This window comes from Macadamia integrifolia, unplaced genomic scaffold (assembly GCF_013358625.1).
Source record: "Macadamia integrifolia cultivar HAES 741 unplaced genomic scaffold, SCU_Mint_v3 scaffold484, whole genome shotgun sequence".
Taxonomy (NCBI): Eukaryota; Viridiplantae; Streptophyta; class Magnoliopsida; order Proteales; family Proteaceae; genus Macadamia; species Macadamia integrifolia.
This window is the reverse complement of record NW_024870464.1, coordinates 6601-24631: the sequence shown is the minus strand read 5'-3', so window position 1 is coordinate 24631 and position 18031 is coordinate 6601. Positions and strand designations below refer to the sequence as shown.

Genomic DNA, 18031 nt, shown 5'->3' with positions numbered 1-18031 from the left:
TCACAAAGCCTTCAGGTTCCCATGGGGATGGGATTATCTAAGGGGGCACAATAAACATCTTAAAGATCGTTATGGAGTGCCAAACCCAGACCAAAGCTATTAAAGTCCTTGGGACTAGCTCCAATCATCTTAAACATAGTTGAGAAATATCATAAAATTTCATAGCAGAAGAGCAATATAGAAATGGATGGCCAACTAGTTCATATCCTTCTTGCAAGGGACAGACATGGAGGGGGAACTCCGTAGGTGTCTTCTCCAATACATATCACAAGTAGAAGACCTATATGAACTATTTCCAGACCAAATGCCTTATATTTCACTTCAGTGGGACCCAAATCTTCAACAATACCTTCTAATGGAATGAAATTGTAGTGGACTATAAGTTCTTGTTATCTGTCATGGTTTCCTTGCAGAAACAATAAAAAAAGATTTTGACTGCAAAGATTCCATCAAGGGTGGAAAATTTTCTCTGAAACTTTCTCTTTACAGGTTCTTAACGTTGGATCAATTTTTATTATTTTATTTTGTATAGGTGCTTAGGGTTAGCAAGTTGATATAATTTATTTCAGGGGAAGAGGCTCCAGGTCTTATATATATGAGGGGAAGAGACTCCATGTACCTCTTATATGAGGGTTTATTTTTTGTCTTCTTAGTAGTGTAACCTGCTGGGTGGAAGATTATGTTATTGAATGGCTTGTTACTAATTTGAATCCGAGGGGTAGAATCTTCTGGTGACTGATACCTTATGTGTTCATATCGGGTATTTCGGAAGGAAGCAATGGGTGATTGTTTGAGGGACCTTGGTGCAATGGTAAAGTTGCCCATTGTGACCAAGTGGTCATGGGTATGAGTCCGGAAACAGCCTTGTGAAGTGGGGTTAAGGCTGTGTTACCTGTGTATATTCTGACACTCCCCAGACCCTGCAGTGGCGGGAGCCTCTTGCACTGGGTATGCCATTTTTAGATATCAATATATAATGATGTGAATGTGATGTTTCTTTGTGTGGAGAAAAAAGTTACAAAGTTACAGGGGTTGGCTGGTACCTTGCTGAGCTCATTTTGCTGATAAATATCTGCTGTTAATATGATGTGTCTTTGTAAATAGAAAAATGATTTTCAAAAGTATGGATCTATTCGTAGAGATTTGTACTGCATTACTGATGTCTTTCTGTTGCTCCCTCCCCTCACCCTCCCCCTCCCCCTCCCCCCCCACCCCCCTAAGAAAAAAAAAAAAAAAGAAAAGGAAAAAGAGAGAAAAAAAGAAAAAAGAAAGAGAAGAAGACCTCATTAGCTTCCATGGCTGGCACTCTTTTATCCTGGAAGCCCTTAGAGATCAAGACATCCCGAAGAGTGTTCAAAAGATTTTGAGCAACTTTGGCCTCAGTTTCTCTGAAAGCCCTCCTGAGGTGTAGGCTCCAACAGATAATGGGCTGGGAGATGACATAACATGAGTACACTTATCCTCACAACCAGAGATAGATACAATGTTGGAATCTAAGGAGACTCATTTCACCACATGGAGTGCATTCTCTAACAACCAGTAACTTGCATTAATGAAAGGAACAGGCCTAGTTACACCTTGGTTGAACATTAACTATAATGATGCAATGTAAGACATATATCCGAAAATTTCCCTCCAATACATGAGATAATATGTTTTAGGTTTAAAGACAGGTAGCAGAGACCAGATCGGAGGTTGCCAGTCCTGATCCAATTCGGCTGATCCAGCCTGATCTTTGACTGATTTCTGCAGGTATCTGTTGGATCATTGACCCCTGATCCTGATCCCTTCCATCCTATAGGCCAGATCCGATCACAGTACTTAAAACTATATTTTTAACTATTTGGCCAGCTTGGTACAATGAAACCTCTTTTTTGCTTGCCTCATCTCTTCTTCTATCTGGAAAGGTATCGTAAGTTAATGTTGGCCAAAGAGCAGGACGATTCTCCCTTTGCAAGGGGAATGGACTTCTGCTGGCAAATCGTTTTACGATATTGTAGGCAAGCTAGCCTTTGTAGCTGCCATAAACCACATTTGGGTAGAATTTAATTTCAGGAAATGGTCCTCCAGCTCCAGATCATTCCAGCAGATTATGGACTCCACCTCGTTGAGGTCGGAAGCAAGTTGTCTTCGCCTCTTCGGCCCCCTCCATTTGTTGTAACTCCCCAAGGAACAATCATATTGTTGTATCCTGGAGATTGCCCCTCTCCATCCTGCAGACCTCCATTTTTTGCCCCCTGTTGTAATTTCTCCCTTGCTCCTTTTGGGGCTTCTTCGTCTTCTGCACTTTGGTAATGAAGCATTTATTCACCAAAAAATAATAATAACGCACTTCATAGTCTCTCTTTTCTAAACCATTAGGATAAAAGAACTGCACTCCATTATTTTTTTGCCCCTTCTTTCTATACTTATTTAATAAATGAAATTCAGTCTGCTTGCTTTTTTAAATATTTGGCTTTAATTTCCCCTAATTCAGTCTGATGCCAATATATTCGATTCTGTCATGAATTTCAGTCTCCTTTCTACTGTTGATAGTAAATGAATTGTCTGCTTGTTGCTTTTATTTATTTATTTTTTCTCGCATTATGCTTGTGGGTGGCTTATAATTGGTAATCACATAGGTGGTTCGGTGGAATTATACTATGGAGGAAAGGAAGGCTCTGGTAGAGCTTGTTAGTTACATAAAGAGTATTGGTTCAATGATGCAGCGGTGCGACACGTTAGTTGCTGATGCTTTGTGGGAAACAATCCATGCTGAGGTCCAAGACTTTGTGCAGAACAAATTAGCCAACATGCTGCGAACTACATTTCGCAGGAAGAAGGATTTGTCTAGGTAACACATGTATCTCACCACTACAAGATTTGCGATTCATTTTTGGGTCATAATAGACATAGTGGCTATTTCAGATGAAGGAATCCGTCATAATTTGAAACAGTAGCAAGCATAGGTGTGTCAATGTGACAGAGGGCCTCACACCTATATCACAACTTGATTTAAGCCCAAAAATAAGTAGGAAAGTGCCTTAAAGTGAGTTCAAAGTCGCGAGGTAAAAAAGGCTTCTGGATTCCATCACTCAGAAATGGGATTGTTGTTGTTATATGAAACTTCCAACTCACATTTTAACCACTTCCCGTGTTTGTTTCTCCAATTTGACCAGTGAGAGGATATAGGACCTATCTACCCTCACTCATCAAAGTTTGCCACGTGGCAAGAAAAGCGAGGCTTTATGACATAATTAAGCATCACCAAGGATCATACACAAAGGCATAGAGAGTCTGGGTGAGGTGCTTAGAGATATAGCATACGAGAAATATATGAACAAAAGAAAAATAAAAGGATAAATGAAGGGATACTTTTATGACTTGACAATTAATGTCCATTTTTATGTTTCTGCAAATGCATTAGAATATGGCAGAGACATTTGCAGGGAAGAAATATGAAATCTCTAAGACACTTAATGTGCGTCTGGTTTAGTGTGATTTTCAGCTGCAGAATTCATCAGTATTAAAAATTTGAATCATGTGAACTTCTAGGATTCTTTCTGATATGCGGACACTTTCGGCGGACTGGATGGCAAATACAAGCAAGCCTGGGTCAGAGTTACAATCTTTACAACATGGAGGTGAAGAGAACAAGGGGAACTTATTTTATCCAAGGCCTGTTGCACCAACAGCTGCTCAGGTGTTCCTCTCAAGAAGTGGCTTTACTATCTGTAGTTGGATATTCATAATGCTGTCTCCCATGCACCTTGAAAACCATTTTTTTTAGATGTATGCTTGGAGCTCTGCCACCTTTTTTTAATTGTGCAATTTATGTGATGTTTTCTTTGCGGTAGTGACATGAATTTGAGATGGGATTTGCTGCATGAATGGTGTGGTGTGAAATCTATACATTACTACTATGCTAGTAGTCGGCAATTTTCTGTATCATATGCATATCTCTGTTGATGAGTATGGCCTTGCCTTGGTTCTGAGGGTCAGTTGCCAAATTCTAAATCCCTCACTGCTCAGGCGAGTTTTAGGGGCAGGTTTTTTGGTGGTTTGTCTCTTGTTTTCCTTGGATAATTCATGGTTAGTTCTCTCTCTCTCTCTCTCTCTCTCTCTCTCTCTCTCTCTCCCCCCCCCCTCCAATCTTATCTCTGTTTCTTTTTTCTTTCCACACCAGGCCTATATTCCTTTTCAAAGTAGGATTTTTTTTGGTACAAATCCATTTGCAATATGATCATGAAATGGTGCTTGATACTTACCAACAAAATTGGTGTGAGCTTTTGCCCTTTGGAGGTTTAAAAGTCCTTGATGGCGATTAGTAGTGGGTTTTACACTTTCTGGGCTTCCTATAAGTCGTGCAAACATTTGGCTGTTCGCTCACCACGGTCCATCTGTTCCAGTTTTCATTTGATGGATTTCTTTTTATTAGAAAAAGAAATTATTAGTGGGTTTCCTTAGGGGTCATATTTTGTTTATCTGAATAAACCATGTTGGACAGCAGTTCACACCATGTATTTTTTGTGCATGAGGACTTTATTTTAAATTTTGATAAAAGAATTTTTTATTGGTCTTATAAATGACTCTACCCAAAATTTATGGAAACTAGTGAGTTTGTGACTTGAGTCATGACTTCTACTATTAACCGAGTCCTGACCGGGAACCATTACCCAAAATTTAACTGAGCAGCAATTAGCAGAGATCGTGCGACCCATTCATGACGTATGTGTTAATTGAATAGTCAAGACTTTATTCAAAATTCACCCTAGCAGTATTAAGCGGAAACTGTGACATGGTGCCAATAACTCTCCTTTTTTTGGGTGAATAAATAATTCATTACCAAGCAGAAAGGGAAAAAAACTTACAGCCCCTAAGAAAAAGGGGGGGGGGGAAGCAAAACCCAAACTCGGATAGTAGGGCTATTCCTGATGGTGGAGCTGGGCAGCTCCTAGGAATTTACAATATGATAGTTTCTAGAGGAGGGATTACAAGTGGAAGAAACTTGAGAAATCTTGGCCCTGACATCGAAGGAGATGGAGCCCCAAATCTTATTAAGAGAGTGAGAATTGGAGGCCCATTTCCAATGATTTCTTTCCATTCAGATCTGATTTATTATTGTGCAAAAGGCAAGCTTTCCCACAAAAAATCACAATTAGACTTTCCCTAAAATGTCATATCCATCCAATTCCATTCTCTATGGAATGGAAGAATTCTCCTGTTTACTGGCCATCATCTGTCAAGGATCCCTTTCCAGACAGAGTTTGAAACAGTGTAGGCGAAGAAGAGTTGCTCAATATTTTCCGGCTCATTACCACAGAAGATGCACATAGGATCAGCTGGGATGCCTCTTTGGATGAGGAAAGACTGTGTAGGTAAGGAGTTAGTGAATGCTCTCCAAGCCGTGAAGCTTTGCGGGGATGTGGTGCGAGAACCATACGAGTCTGTGCCATGGAGAGGTTGAGCTATGACTCCTAACAAACTCCCAAGCAGCCTTGGCAGAGAAGAACTTTGAGATGGAAGGCATCCAAATGTAGAATCTTTGTTTTTGCCGCTGAGATGCTGGGATAACTGGAAAAGATTTACATATATCTGCAAGCTGGCTCAAGGATTGAGCTAGGGGGGACCAATTGCCAGAGGTTAAGATATCAGCCATAAGGGAAAACTTGGACAAACCCAAGTTATAGATGCTTTTGGCACTTATAGTATGGTATAGGATTCCTTTGGGGTGCCAAGGGTCGAGGCAAAGATATGTATTGGCCCCATCACCGATTTGAGAGGAGATGCTGAAGAATAGAGGGGCGAGTAGCAATGATCTTTCGCCACACCCAAGAAGCATCGGCTGTAATTTTCACTGTAAAAAAAGAATCAGACCTAAGTTGATTCGAGTACTCCCATTCAACCCATATATTTTTGTTTTTTAAGGCAATCTTATAAACCAAATTGATGATACCAGCCAAATTAACATCCTTGATCCTTCTCAAACCGAAACTCCCTTATGCTTTAGGAAATCAAACAACAACCCAGCTGATGGGGCGAAGGAATATGGAACACTCACTTCCTTTCCATAGAAAAGAGGCAAAAATTGACTCAAGCTTGGAGATGATGGATTTTGGCAACCCATAGGTACCTGACCAGTAAATGTAAGAAGCTTAAAGAACAAATCTGATGAGATTTAATCGACTGGCAAAGGATAAAAGCTTTCCTTTCCAGAGTTGAAGGCTTTTCCTAATGAGGTCAAGCATAGGAGTACAGTGATGGGCAGAGAGTCTGGCCAGAATAAGGGGGGGCCCAAGATGCTTCACCAGAAGGAGACCAATTTAGAAACTTGTTTGCTCAAGCAGGGAAGCTTTGGCAGATTCATAGATCCTAGACAAGAAGATGAGAGACTTTGCAGGACTGATACGGAGCCCAGACTTAGTAGCAAATTGCTTCAAGTAGAGCATAATGTTTTCTGAAGAAAAAGGGTCAGCTCTGGAGAAGATCGTCAAGTCATCTGCAAAAGCAAGGTGAGTAAGCTTGATAGCTTTATACTTAGGGATGGCAGAATTAAGATGCTGATCAGTGGCTGCTTGCAAACTTCTGGAAGGGACTTCCATGGCTAGGCAGAAGATGTATGGGGTTAGAGGGCATCCCTGTCTGAGTGTTTGATCCCCACAGAAGAGAAGTATCCACTTGGGCAACCATTCACCAAGATTGAGAAGCGAAGAGAAGCAATGCAGTGATATATCCAATTAGTGACAACTGGAGAGAATCCCATGTTGTTAAGGACCAAGACAATGTAATCCCATCTCAGAGAGTCAAAGGCCTTATGGATGTCAATGTTCATAAGGGCAGCAGAAAAATGAGATTTTCTATCAAAACCTCAACATTTATGGCATAGAAGAATGTTATCACATATACTTCTCCTAAGGATGAAGGCCGATTGGTTGTTGCTAACAAGAGAGTCAACCACTTGTTTGATTCTGTTTGGAAGGATTTTTGCTATGAACTTGTATAGGAGATTGGATAAGGAGATTGGTCTAAAATCATTCATAGCGTCAACTCCCTCTTTCTTAGGGGTGAAGCAAAGGAAGGTGTTATTAATCCCTTAGATCTGGCTTGTGTTAAAGAAAAAAACTTTTGACTGCCTTGATTGTGTCTTCTTTGATGAGGTCCCAAGAGGAGGAATTCCATACTAAACCTATCGGGACCAGGAGCTTTGCTTGCCTTGTGAGAGTGAATAGCAATTGTTGTCTCATCCTCAGTGGGGATAGCCGTAAACAGATTGGTCATGTTGGTTGAAATGTGTTTGTTCAAGAGACCATTTGGGATGGTGGGGGCAGGTTCAGGGGCAAGCGTAAACAGATTCTTGAAATAGTCAACAACAACACCCTTTATCTCATCCACTTTATGAACCTGATTTCCATCTGGGTAGTTAACTTGAGAATGGAGTTGAGATTGTTTCTAGCTTTCACAGATCTGTGGAAATAGACAGTATTTGAATCACCAAGCTCCAACCAATTGATCTTGGATTTGTCTCAGAAAACTCTCTTCCTGGGCAAGGAGTGTAAAGAGGTTTGCCACCTCAACTTTCTCTTCATTAGACAAAGAGGGATTAAGATGGTCAGTCTGTAGCTGAATCTGGATGGAGGAGAGCTTGTTTTTTCTATCAATAACTTAAGAAAAGATATTCCCGAAGGAGTTAGTATTCCAAACATTGAGGGCAAGACATTCCTCGGATTTTTGGCCAAGGCTAAGAGAAGGCTTGGATAGGCTTTAACCATGCTTCCTTAACAATGGTGGCATAGTCAGTATGGGAAGTCCACATGTCAAAAAATTTGAGGGGTTTAGGACCAAAGGAGGTGTCAGGTTGGATTAAAAGGGAAATAGGGCTATGATTAGAGATATTTGGGGCTTTGAAGGAAGGAAGGGAAGGCAGTGAGCCAAGCTTCATTCACAAGAACTCTGTCTAACTTACAAACATTGCGGGCCTGGCCCGTTCTTTTATTATTCCAAGAGAATTTGATTCCAAACCATACGAGGTCATCAACAACAATATCATCAATACAGGTATTTAGAGCTTCCACATTTGCAATGTCAAGGGGGTCCCTCCTTGTTTCTCATGATTAAATCTGACCACATTGAAGTCTCCACATATCCCTCAAGGGTGAGAGCCTATCTGGTTTGCAATTAGCGTAAGATCATTCCAAAGACTATCCCTGTCAGCCATGCAATTAGAGGAATAAATTGAAGCGAAAGGAGGTGGAGTTTCAGGCAATATCGGATATAGAGAGATGGAGGAATTGGATGGAAGAAGATAGGAGGGAAACATTGTGCTCGACTTTGTCCCACATGAAGAAAATGCGACCATTTGGCTGAGAAGAATAGTTGGACAGAAATAGCCAACCAGAGGCAATAGTGGAAACACTTCTGGCCATGGAGGAACCTTTGACATGGGTTTCAAGCAAGCAACCAAAGAAGGATCGAAACTCTTTGATGAGCAACTGCATAGCCGCATGCTTAGGAGAGGAGTTAAGATCCCTGGTATTCTATACCATGCCTTGAGACATTAGGCACATTTGGAGGAGGGTGAAAAATGCTCCACAGAGGAGGAGCTGAGAGTCTCAGGGATAGGCTGTAATGTAGAAATAGAATCACAAGTGATCCTAATCCCAGGCAGGACCTCAAAATCTGGCTGAATAGGGAGAAATTCGAGAACTCACAAATCATGGCTTAGGTGGAGCTGAAACTTGGAATAGATGAAGGTCCTATATGGGTCAACAAACCTTCAAAAGATGAGCCCGCTGGTTGTGAAGTTATGCTCGAAGAATGAAAAAGGAAGCTCTGCAGTAGCAGCAGCTACAGACTTGGGTTGATCTCCCTCAAAACCGTGACAATAAGACTGAAATCGATTATTCTCTTGGCTGCCTTCAAGCTGGTCTTTTGATGGAACTTCTGAACTTCAACAAACTTATTTTGATCACTCAAACACTCTCTCACAGCAAACAATTAATAGAAAAATAAAGAAAATAAAGAGAATCGTGAAGGGGTTGAGAAGGGGGAGAAGAATTAGTGAATGGGCATCTCACTCCTTAGGTTTTGGGTATCTCACCCCTTAAGGTAATAGCTATCTCAGCCATGAGTAAACACTCAATTTTCATAAACTTCTATCTTTATTTTTTCATTATGATCAATGGCTTTAAATAGCCTTACATAACTTGGACATGAAGAAATAACAAAAAAGGAAACTAATGGACTGAAATAGGACTTTCTAATTTGTGTCTAACTTGCTAACCAAGTAAGAATAAATTAGAAACTGACGATTAAACACAAAAGGAAACTAACCTAAGTTACAAAATGGAAACTTCTTTGACTAACAAAATGGGAAACTAACTAGACTACTGCTCTGCAATGTATTTGATTGGAACCCCCCAAATGCCTCCTCTGCAATGCATTTGGACACAACTTTGCTTCCCACTCCATGAAGACTACGGTGCCTGAGCCTCTTGGAGATGTTCCTGCTGAGCCTATTGGGCCCATTCACCAAAGAGGGAGAGATCCCTTATGTTTGAGCTTGGAAATCGTAACTCCTTTCGGACTCAGGAGAGGGGAAGAGGAAGGAATCAGTGCTGTAATCGCCATCCTCCCTCCCCTGCAAGAGTTGCTGGAAAAACTGTGGCCACTGCTCCTTTGGAGACCAGGAACCTTCAATTGTTAATAGTGCTTCATTCGCTGGGTAGAACCGATTCTCCATCTTGGACACATCGCTAGATTTGACGGAAGACGCTTCTGTGCCTGTCGGCTCTGACGATGGCGATAATGTTGACGTCTCGAGCTCTGCCTGCGATGAGATTTCCTCTTCAGGGACTACGGAGGACTCTAAGACCTCTCCTACTTCGGATGACTCCTCCGGCTCATCTTTTGAAGAGGACGCTTCCGACTCTAACGTCGACCTGATCCTCTCTGGATCTCGAGGCTTGCAATCTACTACTCTGTTGAAGACCATATCGACCTCTCCTCCTCGCAGTCATCCTACTTCTGCACAGACATCATCTGAAAGGCTAAAATCCCTTATCCCCCTCGATGCCACTTGCAACCCTGCATCCCTCCTTCTTTGGACCTCTTTGTGGGCCCCACCACTGTTGAGACTCATAACTCCCATTTTTTCCCTTCCAGGCCCACCACTCCTATAACACCTTTAGCCCATTCCAACAGGCCTTTAGATCTTGAGCCTTCCTCTCCTCTGGCCCATAACCCCATCGCTTATCCGCTTTCCACTGAGTTTGCTTTGTCGATTGCGAGTTTGGACGACACAACCCTTTTGGATCCTCCTCTACCCGCTCTGGCCTTCTCCCTTGCGATGGCCATGACTTGTACTGCAAAAAAGAAAAAACCTTCTGTCCCCATGGCTAAACACCTGCCAACTGCTCTTTTGTGCCCAAATCCTCCACCTCTCCTGCCCTAAGGTCCTATTAGCATTGAAGCAGGCATGCCTTTGAGATTCCAGCCTCCTCCTCTGGAGAACACTTGCCGCCTCTTTCCAACCTTGCCTAATGTCTCAAGGCCTGGTCTGGAACACCAGTGGTCTAAACTCCCTTCATAAGCATGCGACGGTGCGTCATATCATTAAAGAGCTCCGATCCTCCTTTTTCTGCCTTCTGGAATCCCACACCAAAGAATCCTCCTTCCCTCGGATTGCTGCTACTATTGCCCCTAGTTGATCAATGACCAACCATCACTCCCACCCTAATGGCCGTATCTGTATCCATGGGATCACTCCAAGCTTAATGTTTCCCTCCTCTCCTCCTCTAACAAATTCCTTCACCTATCCATTTCTGATTTGGCCTGCAACACCTCTTTTATGCTCACACCCATCTATGCTTCTAACCGGCTTGTCGACAGGGATACCCTTTGGTTAGACCTCAGGCAAATTGCTAGCCAAGTTGGTTCCTGGCCTTTGGGGGATAAGTGGAGACTTTAATGTGATCAGATTCAGCCATAAGAAATTGGGAGATACTGCCAAAATGGATGCTTTTAATTCCTGCATTGATGACATAGCAGTTGATGACAAGGTTCAAGATATCGGGTTTCGACCCTTGGAGAGACCGAAATTTCGGTCGAAACCTGAGAAATTTCGAGAAAACTGGGGAATTTTTCTTGGTTTGGTGGAAACTTAGGTTTCGACCCCAATCAATGTTTTTTTTTGCTTATTTTTTGTTACATCCTATTTTAGACATTTCTAACACATTCACATCATTAATTTCATTAAAATATAAACACATAAAGTCATACTTGTGTGGTGAACCAAAGGTTCGGTAATCATTACACTGAGTTGTTAACTGAAATATGTTGTAAGTAAATGCATTTTCAAAAACAGAAAAAAAAACATTAACATGCAAAAAAAAAAATATTCGGCCACCGTGAATGCGTAGATCGGGTCCTCTTAAGTAACATATAAAAAATTTACATAATTCTACTCTATTTACAAGTATATTCTATAAAAAAATATGATTTTTGGGGAAGTTAGGACTTACCTTTTTGGTCTAAGCTGTCTTTTTTATGTAGATGAAGCAAGTACCACCCTTAGATTCAACTTTGTTAGGCAAAAAATGAAAATCTCCACTGTTTCCCCAAGTTTCCCACTCCTAGGAGAAAAAACTAAGAAGAGGGTCGAATTTTGCTAAAGAAGGCTTGAGTTTCTTTTCAAACTAACTTATATAAGACTTGGTTTTGGTTCCACCCAAAGGGTCTAACCAGTTGGTTTGGTCGAAACATGGTCGAAACCTGTGACTTTTAAAAGTCACAGGGCATATCGTTTCGATCCCTGGGGATATGTCGAAACCTGCAAAATTTCGCAGGTCTCTGTTGAGTTCTCGAACCGTGGTTGATGACCTTAGTTGGTCTGGAATCAAATTCACCTGAAGCAATAAGAGATCCCGAAATGCTCGAATTGCTTGCAAGCTTGATAGAGTTCTTGTTAATGAAGCCTGGCTCACAACATTCCCCTCTTCCCATGCCTCCTTTAAAACCTCCGACATCTTTGACCATAGCCCTATCTCTCTCCTGGTCTAGCCATACACCTCTTTTGGCTCTAAGCCCTTTAAATTCTTTGATTTGTGGACCTCTAATCCTGATTTCCCCTCCGTTGTCCAGGAAGCTTGGTTAAAGCCTATTCAAGCCTTTTCTACCCCTTTAATAGCTTTGGCAAAGAAGTTGAGAAATGTTAAAGATGCTCCTTAAAGCTTGGAATACTAACTACTTAGGGAACATCTCTTCTCAAGTGATTGATTGTAGGAACAAGCTTACCTCCATTCAGATTCAGTTGCAATCCGATCATCTTATTCTCCATTTGGCTGATGCAGAGAAGGCAGAGGAAGCAAATCTCTTAATCCTCCTAGCCCAAGAGGAGAGCTTCTTGAGGCATAAATCCAGGATCAATTGGTTGGAGCTGGGAGACTCTAATACGGCTTATTTTTATCATTCAGTTAAGGGTAGAAACAACCTCAATTCTATCACAAAGCTGGCAACCCCGAAGGGGCAATCGGCTCTTTAAGGTGGATGATATCGAAGGTGTTGCAATTGACTACTTCACGAACTTGTTCAAACTAACCCCTACCCCTGCTTCTGCCATCCCTGCGGGTCTCCGTCATTAGTTCATTCTGGCTGTTCATGCAAATTTGCTCATGGCTATCCTCACTACTGATGAAATTACAACAACTATCCACTCTCACAAGGCAAGTAAAGCCTTGGGCCCCCGATGGATTTAGCTTGGGATTCTTTGCCTCTTCTTGGGATATCATCAAGGAGGACCTTATTAAGGCTATTAGAAGCTTCTTCTTTAATCCAAGCCAATCAAGGGTGTTAGTCATACCTTTGCCTCATTCCCCAAAAAAGAGGGAGCCGATGCTATGACTAACTTCAGGCCGATTGCCTTATGCAACGTTTTGTACAAGTTCATTGCCAATATCCTCGCCAATAGGCTGAAGCATGTGGTGCACCCTCTTGTGAGTTATAATCAATCGGCCTTCATCCTTGGGAGAAGCATTGGGGACAATATTATCCTTTGCCATGGGATTATTAGAGATTTTGATAGAAAATCCCACTCCCCTGCATCTCTTATGAAGATTGATATCCACAAGGCTTTTGACTCCATCAGACGTGATTATATTATCTCAGTTCTCAACAATATTGGCTTCCCGCCAACCTTCTCCAATTGGGTTCATCAATGCATTGCCTCTCCCCGCTTCTCTGTCTTGATGAATGGTAATCCGGGTAGGTATTTCTCCTCTTCTGTGGGAATCAGACAGGGCTGCCCGCTTTCCCCATACATTTTTTGCTTGGCCATGGAAGCTCTTTCTGAAAGCCTTCAAGTGGTTACCGATCAACACCTCATCTCGCCTATCCCTAAGTGGAAGGCTATCAACTTGACCCACCTCGCCTTTGCAGATGACTTGATGATATTCTCCAAAGCAGATCCTTCTCTTGAGGCCACAATGCTCTGCTTGAACCAATTTGCCACTATGTCTGGGTTGCGGATCAACCCTGTGAAGTCTCTCATCTTCTTGGCTGGGATCTCTGATTCCTCCAAAGCTTCCCTTCTTGAGCAGACTGGATTTTCTTTGGGCCTCCTTTCGGTTAAGTACCTTGGGTTACCTCTCATTCCTACCAGGCTGTCAGCTCATCATTGTTCTATGCTTGACCTCATCAAAAAGCGTCTCCAACTATGGAAAGGAAAGCTTCTCTCCTTTGCTGGGTGCCTGGAGCTTATCAAATCTGTCCTCCAAGCATCCTACATCTATTGGTCGGGCATTTATGGGTTGCCAAAGTCCATCATCACCAAGCTTGAATCCATATTTGCCTCTTTCCTTTGGAAAGGATGCGATTGCTCAAGGTTTCTCCATCTTATCAGTTGGGCCGCGGTTTGTCTCCCTAAAGCTGAAGGGGGCTTTGGATTGAGACGAATCAAGGATGCTAACTCGGTGGGTATCATCAAACTTGCTTGGAAAATTGTCTAAAAAAGAAGAGCATTTGGGTTGACTGGATTTACAAGACCCTTCTTCGTTCTGATTCCTTCTGGATAGTGAAATGCCATCCAGATGCTTCTTGGATTTGGAGAAAAATCACTGCCATTCTTTGCTCCATCTTTGCAGCCATCTCCACCCAGCTTGGTGATGGGGCTACCACTTCCCTTTGGCTTGACCTTTGGCATCCCAAAGGGATTCTTCGTCATAACATAAGTGCCATAATTATTTATAGATCCGGTCTGTTCAAGCAAGCTCTTGTAGCTAATATATTATCCTCTGCCTCTGGTAATTGGTCCCCCCCAACTCAATCCATTCCCCAGCTAGATGACATTTGGAGCTCCTTGCCGGTCATCTTGGATTCGCAAAGGCATGGACAAGACTCTATCCTTTGGCTGCCCCCCTCCTCCGAGCTCTTCTCTGTAAAGGCTGCTTGGGAGTTTGTCAAAAATCATGGTCAGCCTTCCCCTTGGCACAATCTCATATGGTTCAAGCATCACATTCCCTGCCAAAGCTTCACAACTTGGAGAGTGTTCACAAAGTCATTACCCACTTACTCATTCCTCATTCTCAGAGGCATCCCAGTGGACTTAGGTGCACCCTTTGCGGCATGGAAACTGAAATTGTTGAGCATCTCTTATTTGCCTGCACTGTCTCATCCACCATTTGGAAATGGATCATTTGCAAGTGCTGGCCATCCAACTGAAGAAATTCTCCTATTCCATAGAAAATGGATATGGGTCAATATGAATTTTCAGGGAAAATCTATTTGTGATACTGTGGGAAAGCTCGCCTTCTGTGCAATCATAAATCATATCTGGATGGAGAGAAATCATGGGAAATGGAACTCCAACTCTTGCTCTTTGGATAAGATTTGGGACTCCATCTCCTTTAATGTCAAGGCCAAGATTTCTCTTCTTTCTTCCACTTGTAGTCCCTCCCCTAGAAACTGCCATATTGTAAATTCCTGGGGGCTCTCTAGTTCCATCATCAGGAATAGGCCCTTTCACTTGAGTGTGGGTTTTTGCTCCTTCTCTCCCCCTCCCCTCTTTAGGGGCTGTATATTTTCTTCTGTTTTGGTAATGAATTTTTTAAACCATCCAAAAGAAAACTTGCTCAATAAGAAAATAGAAACTAACTAAAAAAGGAAACAAATCTTCCTATGTTGCAAAGCTTGCTTGCCAAGATAAAATAAAGAAATAAGAATAGAAACTAATATCTAATATCCTAACAAGTGTTGGCAGCATCTTTCCTAAGCCAGCTGTCAATATTGAACCTCAAGGTACTGTTCACTTGAATAGTAACAACAGGTTGGATGATCCAATTGGAGAAAAATAAGTCTGGTTCAATGTATGAAACTGAACCAGATCTGAATCAGAATTGGGCCAGCATTGAACTCTCTTTTTGATAGCTCAATCTACATCAGGCCAGGACCTGCTTCTTCACTGGTAGGATCGAGGACCAGGAGATAGGGTAGTATGCGGGTGAAGATGGATAGGGCGCACGGGGGTTTGGTTTAGGAGCAAGTTGTCTTTTGGCTTTTGCATTGCCGCGCTTGGTTCTTGCAGTCTTGGAGGAGTAGTCGGGCAAGGAAGAAGTGTCTTGGTGGATCAATAGAGGACCCATGTCCAGGCCCGAAATAGATGGGTCAAGAGCAGAAGACTCTGATGGACAGTTTTGGGCCTGGGCCTGGGCCGGGCTTGAAGATTCAAAAGGGATGGCCACGGGGAGGGGGCCGAGAGGGTGGTGATGGAGGTGGCCTTGGTTGGATAAGAAAGGCCCAGAAGGTGAAGCCCAAAAGGGGCAGGCCCAATGTCCAACTCAGATGGGGGATGAGAGTTACTGACAGGGACACGTGCGCCCTCAGTGCTGATAAGAGGGGCAGAGGTGGCTTGCATCGACAGATGTAGAGAGAGGCTTCAACTCAGAGGAGTGATTGACGATGGCATCTTCGACGGAGAACAGGATTGAGAAGCTCGAGACCCTGTAAGCGATTGGTCATCATCAGAGTCAGAGGAGCTCTCATCAGTTGTAGAGCTAAAAGAATCTGTCGAGGCATCTTTATATGTGGAAAGAGCATTAAAAAGAATTTGACGAGGCATCTTCAGATGTGGAAAGAGCATTAAAGCTATATGCAGTATTAATCGAAGCATGGACAGCAAGGCTGACAAGCAGAGGAGTGTCCTCGAGGCTATCAGTTGATTTTTCCAGAACGGTGAACTTGTTTTGCCCAGCAAGTAAAGAATTTCTATAGACCAGAGGGTTTCCGCCGTGATATTCTGCGTGATTTGCAGCGATAGGCCCATAAAGGTTTCTTCTTTGAGCACATCCTCTGCCTTTCATCGGAGGTCGGACCACTGGTTTGGAACCGGAATCAGTCATTCGGGATTGATCCCAATGATGATGCAAGTCGCTATTGGAGTCATGGATGGGCAGGCTTCAGAGAACAAAATCTCGTGTCTTGGCCGAATACTCCGCAACATTGCCATTGGGGAGGCTTCTAGTTGTAGTGGACAAGTTATTGGAAGGTGAAGTCATTGCCATTATGAATGGATATGGAGGAGGGGAGCGCATCAGCTGTCGCAACCTCAATATAAATCCTTGCAAAAGTAAGGCGGTCTTTCCTGTTAGTTTGAGCATCAGAGCAGAGGAGGGGTACCTAAGACCGAACCAACTGCACTTAATCCATCAGAGCACTAGAAGTGCAACGGAAGCCTAGGAAGAGAGACTTAGATAGGAATGGTGGAAAAGTCGACCTAATTGAGCAGCATTTGGCGGTGCCAGGGTCTAAGGAAGATTGGTGATGGTCCTACAAGCCAGGGACACCCTTGTAGGCTTCTAACTCAATCTTGCTCCTCAGAGAACCTGAACATGAAGAAGCCATGATCCAGGAGGAAAGTGTCAACCATACCCACATGCACAGTTGTCACGGCGCCAAGGCGCTAGAGGGCTGTCTAAGCGCGTAGGCGAAAAGGTGCCCTGCAATAAGGTGACCAAGTTTTTATTTTCCTTGTTTTCCTTATTTTCTATCATTATTTAGTAAGCTATGTAAAGCTTGTATCATAAAAAATTAACATTAAGCCACATCAAGTCATTAAAAATCAACATTTAGCTACATCAAATCATAAAAATCAACACTAAGTCACAGTAAGTGATAAAAAATCAACATTTAAAGAAATGTTCTTGTTCTATAATAAGTTTGACTGGTCAAATGATTTTATTTTTACATGAGACTTTTTGTATTAAGTATAACATAAAACCAGCTTTCCAACAAGTCTAAGATTACTTAAATTTGAGTTGTAATGACAAAGTTATGTTCCGGTCGAACTTATTGTAAAGTGCGCGAATGCTGTTAAAATCGCCTAAATGAAAATAATTTTATGGATATCAAAACAAAAGATTATTTTATCGGACTTTAGGTTTTTAACAATGTTTTAACTTAATAGGATTTATAAAATTTTCATAATTGAGAAAACCCCCAACATTTAAATGTTGAAAATCGCCCCGATAACCAAAATCCAGTTTTTGTTCTTGGACTGGGGGTTGACTTTTTATCCTTTTGGAATTTGATTTTTAAACTATTTTTATTGGATTCAAATAGAGCGTATTTGCTTATTTATGAATAATATCTTTATTTTGGCATAATAAGTGCCAAAACACAAGGTGACATGCAGTGCAAAAAGGCAACTGTCGCCTTGGCCCCAGGAAAACCACCTGGAAGTCAAGTCGTCGCCTTTGCGATGCCTTGACAACTATGCCCACTGGTCTCCATTGTTTCATGTGGGAAAGCTTCACAAGGTGGAAGGGAGGGCGTTTTCCCAAGAAGTGGCCCATAAGAGAGTTGTTCCATTGGGAAGCCTTAAAGTCAAGAAGGCTTTTAGGACAAACAACAACAAGGGAATCTCCCAGTTTGATGGGAGGAACAAAGTGAAGGGGAAGGCTTTCAGTAGGGGGAGATTGAATGTTTTAAGTGAGAGTTCCAGGGGACACCCATTGGGGGGGGTAACAGGAGTAGGAGGTGGGGAAGGAGCAGACCGGGGGGGGGG

At 42.4% G+C, this 18031-nt stretch overlaps 1 protein-coding gene across 5 annotated transcripts in view; it reads left to right on the top strand.

The window, feature by feature from the left end:
• LOC122068939 (protein PIR-like) overlaps positions 1-18031 on the top strand; it is a 59131-nt gene that overhangs the window by 34698 nt on the left and 6402 nt on the right. For all 5 annotated transcript variants that reach the window (XM_042632846.1, XM_042632849.1, XM_042632847.1 and 2 more), the window contains exons 15-16: positions 2622-2833; positions 3535-3682. In XM_042632846.1, coding sequence (XP_042488780.1) covers positions 2622-2833; positions 3535-3682 — 360 coding nt within the window. The remainder of the gene's footprint in view (positions 1-2621; positions 2834-3534; positions 3683-18031) is intronic.